This window comes from Tachyglossus aculeatus, chromosome 1 (genome assembly GCF_015852505.1).
Source record: "Tachyglossus aculeatus isolate mTacAcu1 chromosome 1, mTacAcu1.pri, whole genome shotgun sequence".
Lineage (NCBI taxonomy): Eukaryota > Metazoa > Chordata > Mammalia > Monotremata > Tachyglossidae > Tachyglossus > Tachyglossus aculeatus.
In genome coordinates this window covers 29,295,300-29,307,740 of record NC_052066.1, presented here as the reverse complement: position 1 = coordinate 29,307,740, position 12,441 = coordinate 29,295,300, and the positions used below count along the sequence as shown (strand labels likewise).

At 44.9% G+C, this 12,441-nt stretch overlaps 1 protein-coding gene across 4 annotated transcripts in view; it reads left to right on the top strand.

The window, feature by feature from the left end:
- The window catches only part of PAK2 (p21 (RAC1) activated kinase 2), a 147,193-nt gene that overhangs the window by 123,205 nt on the left and 11,547 nt on the right, over positions 1 to 12,441 (top strand). For all 4 annotated transcript variants that reach the window (XM_038749853.1, XM_038749852.1, XM_038749851.1 and 1 more), the window contains 4 exons: positions 1,918 to 1,966; positions 5,125 to 5,237; positions 6,057 to 6,174; positions 8,950 to 9,049. In XM_038749853.1, the coding sequence (XP_038605781.1) occupies positions 1,918 to 1,966; positions 5,125 to 5,237; positions 6,057 to 6,174; positions 8,950 to 9,049 (380 nt within the window). The remainder of the gene's footprint in view (positions 1 to 1,917; positions 1,967 to 5,124; positions 5,238 to 6,056; positions 6,175 to 8,949; positions 9,050 to 12,441) is intronic.

Sequence of the window (12,441 nt, the reverse complement as noted above, 5' to 3'; positions counted from 1 at the left end):
TTGCCCCCGCAATTTTTGTCATGAGGGATAGTGATGGAAGGATTGGAGCCTGCCAGATTAATATCCGTACGTCCTTCTCACGCAGATAAATTACTTTGCTTCCTCGAGAGTATTCCGATTAGCCACTCTAACCATCCTTCCATCCACGCCTTGTCAGTTGGATGGCTTTGGCTCCGCTCCCATGAATATAAGGTTCGAAAGCACGTCGGCACAAAAGGGGACAGTCACGATGTGGTGGGGACCCCGCCAGCCCCTCGGTAGCTCTCAGAGTAAACCTCCAGGTCAGCGACATCACACTCACATCCCCATTTTACAGATGAGGTAACTCAGAGAAGTTAAGTGACTGGCCCAAGGTCAACCAGCAGACAAGTGGTGGAGGCAGGATTAGAACCCAGGACCTATTTATGTACATATTGGCAGTCAATCATATTTGTTGAGCACTTACTGTGCGCAGAGCGCTGTGGTAAGCATTTGGGAGAGTACGATATAGCGGAGTTGATAGACACATTCGCTGTCTATAAGGTATTTATACCATTGTCTGTCTCCCCCTCTAGACTGTAAGGTCATCATCGTCATCATCAATCGTATTTATTGAGCGCTTACTATGTGCAGAGCACTGTACTAAGCGCTTGGGAAGTACAAATTGGCAACATAATTGGCAACGTCGTGGGCAGGGAACGTGTCTACCGGCTCTGTTGTATTGTACTTTCCCAAACACCTAGTTCAGTGCTCTACCCAAAGTAAGCACTCAGTAAATACCAGCGATTGATCAATTGATCAACCTTGAACACGATAGACACCTATTTATAACATCCCGTCCATAGAAAGTTGGCTCCAGGTATAATTTTTCCCTTAAAGCGCGTTACTATTATTTTAACCTTTTTTTCTCAGTCTTGACAGAATTGGAAATGATTTTCGCTCTTTCTCTTTTCGCGACATAATCCTTGCCCCATAGAAAGGTACCTGCACACCTAGGTCTCTTAAACCTGGGTATGTACATCATCATGTACATAATGTAAAAAAAAAACATGTAGTTATGTACATAGCTGTAATTTATTTATTAGTATTAATGTCAGTCTCTCCCTCTAGACTGTAAGCTCGTTGTGGGTCTGTTTATTGTTATATTGTTCTCTCCCAAGCACTTAGTACAGTGCTCTGCACACAGAAAGCGCTCAATAAATACCAGCGATTGATCAATTGATCAACTTTGAACACGATAGACACCTATTTATAACATCCCGTCCATAGAAAGTTGGCTCCAGGTATAATTTTTCCCTTAAAGCGCGTTACTATTATTTTAACCTTTTTTTCTCAGTCTTGACAGAATTGGAAATGATTTTCGCTCTTTCTCTTTTCGCAACATAATCCTTGCCCCATAGAAAGGTACCTGCACACCTAGGTCTCTTAAACCTGGGTATGTACGTCATCATGTACATAATGTAAAAGAAATCATGTAGTTATGTACATAGCTGTAATTTATTTATTAGTATTAATGTCAGTCTCTCCCTCTAGACTGTAAGCTCGTTGTGGGTCTGTTTATTGTTATATTGTTCTCTCCCAAGCGCTTAGTACAGTGCTCTGCACACCGAAAGCGCTCAATAAATAATAATGATGGGTTTTTTTAAGCACTTACTATGTGCCAGGTACTGTTCTAAGCACTGAATGTGATCGAGTAATCGTAGAAAAATAATCTACCCCAGTGCTTTTTATTTCTGGCTTGTGGAAAGCTTTCAGTCAAGCGGTTAGTGCAAATTTAGGCCTTTTTTAAAAAATCACATTCCCCTCTCGCTTTTATTTTTATCAGTTATGCTTTAGATTCCCTTGCTGATGGGTGTTTCACTTCACGACCGTGAAACTTAATGCTTGGGTATTTACTGAAAAGTAACTTAAATCTGGTCATGTCTTTCCCTCCCGCAGGGCTTCAGGTACAGTTTTCACAGCCACTGATGTGGCGTTAGGGCAAGAGGTAAGTCTTCCTTACTATATTAAATACCATATTTAGTAGCAGCAGAAGCAGCGTGGCTCAGGGGAAAGAGCCCGGGCTTTGGAGTCAGAGGTCGTGGGTTCAAATCCCGGCTCCGCCGATTATCAGCTGTGTGACTTTAGGCAAGTCACTTCAATCAATCAGTCAATCGTATTTATTGAGCGCTTACTGTGTGTAGAGCACTGTACTAAGCTCTTGGGAAGGCCAAGTTGGCAACATATAGAGACGGTCCCTACCCAACAGTGGGCTCACAGTCTAGAAGGGGGAGACAGAGAACAGAACCAAACATATTAACAAAATAAAATAAATAGAATAGATATGTACAAGTAAAATAAATAAATAGAGTAATAAATATGTACAAACATATATACATATATACAGGTGCTGTGGGGAAGGGAAGGAGGTAAGGCAGGGGGGATGGAGGGGGGAGGAGGGGAGGGGGAGGAGGCACTTCTCTGTGCCTCAGTTACCTCATCTGTAAAATGGGGATTAAGACTGTGAGCCTCCCGTGGGACAACCTGATCACCTTGTAACCTCCCCAGCACTTAGAACAGTGCTTTGCACATAGTAAGCGCTTAATAAATGCTATTATTATTATTATATTTAAATCCCCATGTGGCAGTGATAGCTTCAGCATTGTTCACTCCGTCTCTTAACTTTATTCTGTCTTATACAGTTTTTTATTTTTTAATAATAATAATAATAATGATAGAATTTATTAAGCACTTACTATGTGCAAAGCACTGTTCTAAGCGCTGGGGAGGTTACAGGGTGATCAGGTTGTCCCACAGGGGGCTCACAGTCTTCATCCCCATTTGACAGATGAGGGAACTGAGGCCCAGAGAAGTGAAGTGACTTGCCCAAAGTCACACAGCTGACAAGGGGCGGAGCCGGGATTAGAACCCATGATCTCTGACTCCAGAGCCCGGGCTCTTTCCTCTGAGCCACGCTGCTTCTCTGCTTTTCTGTGCACAGTTGCCTCGTGAATATTTAAATACTTCCTCCCTCCAAACAAACCCCGCAAAACTCAAAACAACCCGGTGAGGTTTGGCTTGGAAAGCTAACCAATTTAAAGGAACAATTGATATAAATAGTATACTTTCCAAGCTCTAGGATTTGATAGGCTTGTCCCTTAGAATGGAGGGTCATTTTTACAGAGCTTTAAAGGTCAGCCTATCCGTTTGCCTAAGTTAAATAGTTTCAGAAACCTTAGTTGATCAGTAATTTGCCTGATTCGATTTTTAAAGTCCACACTTGGTTGGTGAACTGTTTCATTCATTCATTCATTCAATCATATTTATTGAGCGCTTACTGTGTGCAGAGCACTGCACTAAGCGCTTGGGAAGTACAAGTTGGCAACGTATAGAGACGGGCCCTACAAAACAGTGAGCTCACAGTCTAGAAGGGGGAGACAGAGAACAAAACATATTAACAAAATAAAATAATTAGAATAAATATGTACAAATAAAATAAATAAATAGAGTAATAAATCCGTACAAACATATATACATATATACAGGTGCTGCGGGGAGGGGAAGGAGGTAAGGTGGGAGGGATGAGGAGAGGAAGGAGGGGGCTCAGTCTGGGAAGGCCTCCTGGAGAAGGTGAGCTCTCAGTAGGGCTTTGAAGGGAGGAAGAGAGCGAGCTTGGCGGATGGGCAGAGGGAGGGCATTCCAGGCCAGGGGGAGGACGTGGGCCGGGGGTCGATGGCGGGACAGGCGAGAAGGAGGTACGGTGAGGAGATTAGTGGCGAAGGAGTGGAGGGTGAAGGGTGGGCTGGAGAAGGAGAGAAGGGAGGGGAGGTAGGAGGGGTCCAGGGGAGGGACAGCCTTGAAGCCGACGGTGAGGAGTTTCTGCCTGATGCGCAGATTGATTGGTAGCCACTGGAGATTTTTGAGGAGGGGAGTAACATGCCCAGAGCATTTCGGGACAAAGACAATCCAGGCAGCGGCGTGAAGTATGGATTGAAGTGGGGAGAGACAGGAGGATGGGAGATCGGAGAGGAGGCTGATGCAGTAATCCAGACGGGATAGGATGAGAGCTTGAACGAGCAGGGTAGCGGTTTGGATGGAGAGGAAAGGGCGGATCTTGGCGATGTTGCGGAGCTGAGACCGGCAGGTTTTGGTGATGGCTTGGACGTGAGGGGTGAACGAGAGAGCAGAGTCGAGGATGACACCGAGGTTGCAGGCCTGTGAGACAGGAAGGATGGTAGTGCCGTCAACAGTGATGGGAAAGTCAGGGAGAGGGCAGGGTTTGGGAGGGAAGACAAGGAGTTCAGTCTTGGACATGTTGAGCTTTAGGTGGCGGGCAGACATCCAGATGGAGATGTCCTGAAGGCAGGAGGAGATGCAAGCCTGGAGGGAGGGGGAGAGAGAAGGGGCAGAGATGGAGATTTGTTGTTCGAGTGCCACAGCTGTCTGAAATGCATGCCCTAAAAGCTATTGCAACCAGCATAAAGCCTTAGAGCCTTGGAGGGAATGATAAATATTTAATTTAAAGGTTATATTTTCGTGTTAGTTTTTTTTATAGTACTTGAGTGATTTGTTAAGCGCTACTCTGTGCCATGCACTGTACTAAGCGCTGGGGTAGATGCAAGTTAATCAGTTTGGACACAGTCCGTGTCCATCGTGGGGCTCATAATCTTAATCCCCATTTTACAGATGAGGGACCTGAGGCACAGAGAAGTGAAGTGACTTGCCCAAGGTCACACAGCAGACAAGGGGCCGAAACCAGGATTAGAGCCTCGGTCCTTCTAACTCCCAGGCCTGTGATCCACCCATTAAGCCATGCTGCTTCTCTAATTTTACAAACTATAACTTCTTTTTTAGATTTATTTTTAAATGGTATATGTTAGATGCTTACCGTGTGTCAAACACTGTTCTGAGCACTGTGAATTAGATTGGACACAGTCCCTGTCCCACGTGAGGCCCACATGAGGCTCACAGTCTTAAGGAGGAGGGAGAACAGAAGAACTGAGGCATGGAGAAATATAGTGACATTTCCAGGGTCACACAGAAAGCATTTAGCTGAGGCAGGATTAGAACCCAAGTCCCCTGATTCCCAGGCCTGTGCTCTTTCCCCTCGGCTATGCCGCTTCTCATTTATTTTTTTAATCTCTTATTTTTGCCCCCTTGCTTTAGGTTGCCATCAAACAAATAAATTTGCAGAAGCAGCCCAAGAAAGAATTGATCATTAATGAAATTTTGGTGATGAAAGAACTGAAGAACCCCAACATAGTCAATTTCTTAGACAGGTAAATACGAAACCTTCAGGGACTTTGGGGTGAAACTGAGGTAAGCTTAAAAAGCATGTGGCAGGTGTTCTTAGGTAATGAATGGCAGAATGACAGGTGGTTTTTACTTTTGAATGTGGTTAATATTCATCGTATTTATTGAGTGCTTACTGTGTGCAGAGCACTGTATATTAATCGCTTGGGAAGTACAAGTCGGCAGCATATAGAGACGGTCCCTACCCAACAACGGGCTCCAGTCTAGAAGGGGAAGATAGAAAACAAGACAAAATATATCAGCATTCACACTGACTTAGTTCTCTGCCCGGGGAAAGTGGCTCCCTCACGATGTAAAATACTTCATCATCATCATCAGTCGTATTTATTGAGCGCTTACTAAGTGCAGAGCACTGTACTAAGCGCTTGGGAAGTACAAATTGGCAACATATAGAGACAGTCCCTACCCAACAGTGGGCTCACAGTCTAAAAGGGGAAGACAGAGAACAAAACCAAACATACCAACAAAATAAAATAAATAGAACAGATATGTACAAGCAAAATAAATAAATAAATAAATAAATACTTCGGCTCATCCCCACTTCTCATGCTGTCCCCACCGTGAAGTAGCCGTGCCGCTTCTTATCCGCTTTAGTTCCAGAGTCAATCAATCAATCGTATATATTGAGCACTTATTGTGTGCAGACCAACAGTCGTTTCGTGAGGGGAGGAACCAAAAAAACCCCCAAAATCCGCAAAAGAAATTTTCTGTTGAGGAGACCCAATTTAGCCAGCAGTGAAGGCAGGGAAAGTGGCAGTGAGATGACCTTGTGAATCTGCTCGTAGTTACCTGGTGGGAGACGAGCTGTTTGTGGTGATGGAGTACCTGGCCGGAGGATCGCTCACCGACGTGGTAACGGAGACGTGCATGGATGAAGCCCAGATCGCTGCCGTGTGCCGAGAGGTGGGCTTGATCTCCTTTTCTCCTTGGTTGGGGCGATTAAATGGTTTGCTTCGCCGCTAGATCATAAGCTCCTTGAGGGGAGGGGTCGTAACTGCTGTAGCGATTAGTCCATCAATGGCATTTATTGAGCACTTTCTGTGCACCGAGCATTATACTGACTGATGATGTGTGCAGGGCTTGGGAGGGTACAGTAAAATAGAGTTGATCGACCCGATCCCTTCCCAACGATCTAGTCGCAGATTCGGACAAGGAAATCAATCGAATCTAGGGGAAAATGGCAGAGTATGAGGATTGTCCTCTCCCAAGCTCCTTGTGTAGCGTTCTGCTCAAGGCAAGTACTCGATAAATTCCTTTGATTAGGAAGCAAAGAAAGAGAAACATTTCTCTTCAGCTGCTTTATACGTTAGCAGTAGATCTAGGAAGTGGTTCGAGAAGTTCCTCTGGTTTTTGTAGCCCTTTTGGGAAATGTAGTAGATACTACTCATAGAAACAATGCAAAAGGAAAACCGTATTAGGGACCACTGCTACAGGTGAGGAAAGGAAAAATAAAAAAGTGTTCTGCATCCCATTATCAGTGGACCTGAAGAGGGGAGTGATTCCAAGTCACTCAGGATGTCACAAGTGCCATATTTTCAGAAATGTTTACTTAGAGATAGTTCAATCGTGCATTTTTAAATGGTATTTGGTAAATGGTAATGGTAAATGGTATTTGTTATTACTATACGCTAGGCACTGTACTAAATGCTGGGGTGGATACAAGCCAACCAGGTTGGATCCAGTCCATGTCCCACGTGGGGCTCACAGTCTTGATCCCCATTTTACAGATGAGGGAACCGAGGCCCAGAGGAAGAGAAGTGATTTGCCCAAGGTCACACAGCAGATACATGGTGGAGTCGGGATTAGAACCCAGGTCCTGTGACTCCCAAGCTTGTGCTCTTTCCAGTAGGCCAGGCTGCTTCTCCATGAGCTTATGGGTTTCTCCCATATGTACATATTTATTACTCTATTTATTTATTTTACTTGTATACATCTATTCTATTTATTTTATTTTGTTAGTATGTTTGGTTTTGTCTCCCCCCTTTAGACTGTGATCCCACTGTTGGGTAGGGATTGTCTCTATATGTTGCCAATTTGTACTTCCCAAGCACTTAGTACAGTGCTCTGCACACAGTAAGCGCTCGATAAATACGATTGATTGATTGATTGATTTCTCCAACTCAAATGGAAGTCATCTCAAATTCCTCCTTTCTTAAAGAGTAAGCTCCCGCACAAAATCCCTAGAGCTCGAGGTGCGGCCCACCTGTCGTCATAATTGTCCCTGGTGTTTATCGAGTGCGAGGGGACACACAAAAGAAATAAAGACACTGGCCTGGACCTTGGTGTGGGTAAAACGAGCCGACACAAATTGTGAGATAAGATAGAATGCAAGCAAGTGGTTGGATAAATCACACAAGCACCTGCAGCAGAATCCTGAGGTAATTTTGGTTGTGACGGGTTCTAATCCCGCTACCCCCCTTGCCTGTTGTGTGACTTTGGGCAAATCACTTCGCTTCTCTGGGCCTCAGTTTCCTCAACAGTAAAGTATTCCTTACCCGTCCTCCCTCCTATTTAGCCTGCGAGCCCCATGTGAGACAGGATACGAGATGATCGGGATGGTCGCAGTCCCCATGTGAGACAGGGACTGCGTCCATCCCGATTTTCTTGTATTTACCCCAGTGCTTAGAATAGTGCTTGACACATAGTAACTCGTTAACCAATGCCATCGTCAGTATTAGAGAAGCAGCGTGGCTCAGTGGAAGGAGCACGGACTTTGGAGTCAAGAGGCCATGGGTTCGAATCCCGGCTCCTCCACATGTCTGCTGTGTGACCTTGGGCAAGTCACTTAACTTCTCTGAGCCTCAGTTCCCTCATCTGTAAAATGGGGATTAAGACTGGGAGCCCCATGTGGGACAACTTGGTCACCTTGTACCCCCCCAGCGCTTAGAACAGTGCTTGGCACATAGTAAGCGCTTAACAAATGGCATCGTTATTATTAACCACCGGTATCTGAGCAGAATTCCCCTAGATGACGTAGTACAGTGCATCACTGTACTACACACACATTACACACAGTGAGCGCTCGATACTCTCATGGGTTCAAATCCTAGCTCCCGCACTTGTCAGATGTGTGACTTTGGGCAAGTCACTTCACTTCTCTGGGCCTCAGTTCCCTCATCTGTAAAATGGGGATGAAGACTGTGAGCCCCATGTGGGACAACCTCATGACCTTGTATCCCCCCAGCTCTTAGAACAGTGCTTTGCACATAGTAAACGCTCAATAAATGTCATTATTATTACTATCATTATTATTTATTTTACTTGTACATATTTATTCTATTTTATTTTGTTAATATGTTTTGTTTTGTTGTCTGTCTCCCCCTTCTAGACTGTGAGCCCACTGTTGGGTAGGGACCGTCTCTATACGTTGCCAACTTGGACTTCCCAAGCGCTTAGTCCAGTGCTCTGCACACAGTAAGCGCTCAATAAATACGATCGAATGAATGAATGAATGATAAATGCGATTGAATGAATGACGTGAAGCCAGATAAAGGAGTAGAACGCTCTTTTCGTAGACATGACGCGCAAGAGATCCTCACTCAAAGACTCAAACTCCCGGCTGCGCCGTCGTCTTTGAACCGGACAGCTCTACCTCCCGGATGACCCGGCAGGGGCTCTTCCCAAGTGTCCGTTTTCCAAGAGATGTCATGGACATTTTCTCTCTCTTTATGCCCGCAGTGTTTACAGGCCCTGGAATTTCTCCACGCCAATCAAGTGATCCACAGGGACATCAAGAGCGACAATGTGCTTTTGGGCATGGAGGGATCAGTTAAACTCAGTGAGTAGAGGGACTTGGTGGGTGTTCAACTTTCCTCTCGTAAAACTCGACCGCTCTTCCTCAGCCTCCTTTTACGAGTCATCATCATCATCAATTGTATTTATTGAGCACTTACTGTGTGCAGAGCACTGTACTAAGCGCTTGGGAAGTACAAACTGGTAACATAAAGAGACAGTCCCTGCCCAACAGTGGGCTCACAGTCTAAAAGGGGGAGACAGAGAACAAAACCAAACATACTAACAAAATAAAATAAATAGAATAGATATGTACAAGTAAAATAAATAGAGTAATAAATATGTACAAACATATATACATATCGACAGGTGCTGTGGGGACGGGAAGGAGGTAAGATGGGGGGGATGGGGAAGGGGAAGGATGCAATATAATTGCAGTAATGGGCAAATGTCACATGGATATTTGATGTTTTATCGTTGGAACTAAGCTCGTTTTACAAGGACTCTCTGATTAATCCTCCCAAACCCCTCATGGAGTGGATAGGAGCTCTGATGAGGCCCAGTTTCACAAGAGTTACTTTTTCACTCCCTGGCCTTCATTCCTCTGACAAAAATGGAGTTGAGGGACTCTGACACACCAGTAAGAAGTGCAAGCCAGGGGAGCTCAGTCTTTCCCTGCCGAAAGTCTTCTTGCATTGTCCCATGAACAGCATCTTGCACTGATTTCATATGTGCACTAAGCATGCTGTTGGGTAGGGACTGTCTCTACATATTGCCAACTTGTACTTCCCAAGCACCTAGTACAGTGCTCCGCACACAGTAAGCGCTCAATAAATACGATTGAATGAATGAATGAATATGAGCGGGCAACGGTTTCAAATTGTTCCCAAATAAAGCTGTTAACCAAACAAGCTGGTATAAGACGCTTGTCAGCAAGAGGAGAGCATTCATCGGTTCACGTTTAAAGCAAAAATGAGGTCTTTTAACCCAATCAGGGTGCCTCTCGCAGGTTACGAATCACAAGGGAGAGATGTCCGGAGATTGTTTTCCACCCTCAACAATGACCGGTTTCCGCGAGTGACCGCACCACGGGGCAAACCTGCCTCGAGTGAGTGAGCGTACGAGTGAGACGTACGCTCCATTCGTGGCAGAAGGGGTTCGTGGTCGTGGGTTCAAATCCCAGCTCCGCCAGTTGTCAGCTGTGTGACTTTGGGCAAGACATTTAACTTCTCTGTGCCTCAGTTACCTCATCCGTATAAAGGGGATTAAGGCTGGGAGCCCCACGTGGGCCAACCTGATCACCTTGTATCCTTCCCAGCGCTTAGAACAGTGTCTAGACTGTGACTAGACTGTGAGCCCACACCGTCTCTATATGTTGCCAACTTGTACTTCCCAAGCTCTTAGTACAGTGCTCTGCACACAGTAAGCGCTCAATAAATACGATTGATTGATTGATTGATTGCTTTGCACATAGTAAGCGCTTAACAAATTCCATCATCATTATTATTATTAGAATGGGAAAGGTGCTAATAAGAAAACGGAAGCAAAGATAGGACATTACTTTCAAACGCCCTGAGAAAACGGGCATAACTTGACTAAAACCATCTTGCAGTTGAAGGGGACGGGGGAACGTTTATCAGCGTGAAGGTTGCCGGCCCTTTGGGGACAGAGCCTTTTGAATCAAGAAGTACCAGAAGTTGCCATCGTCCCACCTACTACAATCTCATTTTTCGACCTTTTTGTCAGGAGAGGTAGCTGGTGGGTTCTCAATCAGTCCGTCAGTGGGATTTCTTGAGCACCTAACTGTGTGCAGCACACTGGACTGAACACTTGGGAGAGTACAATATTCCTAAAATAATGTGCCCATCGCGTACGTCCTCATTCTTATCTCCTCTAGACTGCTAGCCCGTTGTTGGGTAGGGACCGTCTCTATACGATGCCAACTTGTACTTCCCAAGCACTTAGTACAGTGCTCTGCACACAGTAAGCGCTCAATAAATACGATTGAGTGAATGAATGAAAAAGATTTTAATGTTAAGCACCTGGCTGGTAACATTCGATACTGGAATCGATTTTTGGTTGCTGTGACTTTTTCCCAATGCGTTCAATAGCACTGTCATCCTCCGGGGCTCCTGAAGCCTGCACAACCTTAGCATTTTCCCTGACTTCCCCCTCTCAGTCAATCCCCACATTCAGTCCGTCACCAAATTCAGTTCTTCTTCTTTCAGTCAATCATCAATCAGTCGTATTTATTGAGCGCTTACTGTGTGCAGAGCACTGTACTAAGCGCTTGGGAAGTACAAGTTGGCAACATATAGAGACAGTCCCTACCCAACAGTGGGCTCACAGTCTAAAAGGGGGAGACAGGCAACTAAACCATACTGACAAAATAAAATAAATAGAATAGATATGTACAAGTAAAATAAATAAATAAATGGAGTAATAAATATGTACAAATTCATAATGAATTATTAGTTTTCATAATTTTGCCAGAATCCGTTACTTTCCCCTCCATCGTAGGTGTCACGATGCTCATCTAAGGCTGTCATCCTCTCCCGGCTTGACTGCTGTGTTGGCCTCCTCACTGGTCTCCCGTCCTCAAATCAATCAATCAATCAATCAATCGTATTTATTGAGCGCTTACTGTGTGCAGAGCACTGTACTAAGCGCTTGGGAAGTACAAGTTGGCAACATAAAGAGACGGTCCCTACCCAACAGTGGGCTCACAGTCTAGAAGGGGGAATTAACCGCGACGCTTTTCAAATCTCTCCCCTCTCCAGTCTCTACTGGTGCCTGGATGGTTTTTTTTTTTAAAATGTCGCTCTGCACATGCCTCCCCCTTCCTCAAAAACCTTCAGCAGCGTGGCTCAGTGGAAAGAGCCCGGGCTTTGGAGTCAGAGGTCATGGGTTCAAATCCTGGCTCCGCCAGTTGTCAGCTGGGTGACTTTGGGCAGGTCACTTCACTTCTCTGGGCCTCAATTACCTCCTCTGTAAAATGGAGGTGAAGACTGTGAGCCCCCCGTGGGACAACCTGATCACCTTGTAACCTCTCCAGCGCTTAGAACAGTGCTTTGCACATAGTAAGCACTTAATAAATGCCATTATTATTATTATTATTATTATTATTATTATTATTATTATTATTATTCAGCAGGTACCAGTTCATAGGTTGGGATGTCCCTTGAGGGACAGGGTCTGTGGCTATTTCCCACCTGCATATTCTTTCCCAGCGCTTAGTACAGTACTTGGCACATGCAGTAAGCGCTTCATAAATATTATCACTCCTTTTAATCACTGTTTTTAGGAAGATACTCCAGTAGAGATATTGCTGCCATCTGTTACATTGGCAGGTCTGCTTGCTGAGGGCTGAAAAGGCCAGCAAGTCTTTTCATGGGTAGTGGATAACTAATAATAATGATGGCATTTATTAAGCGCTTA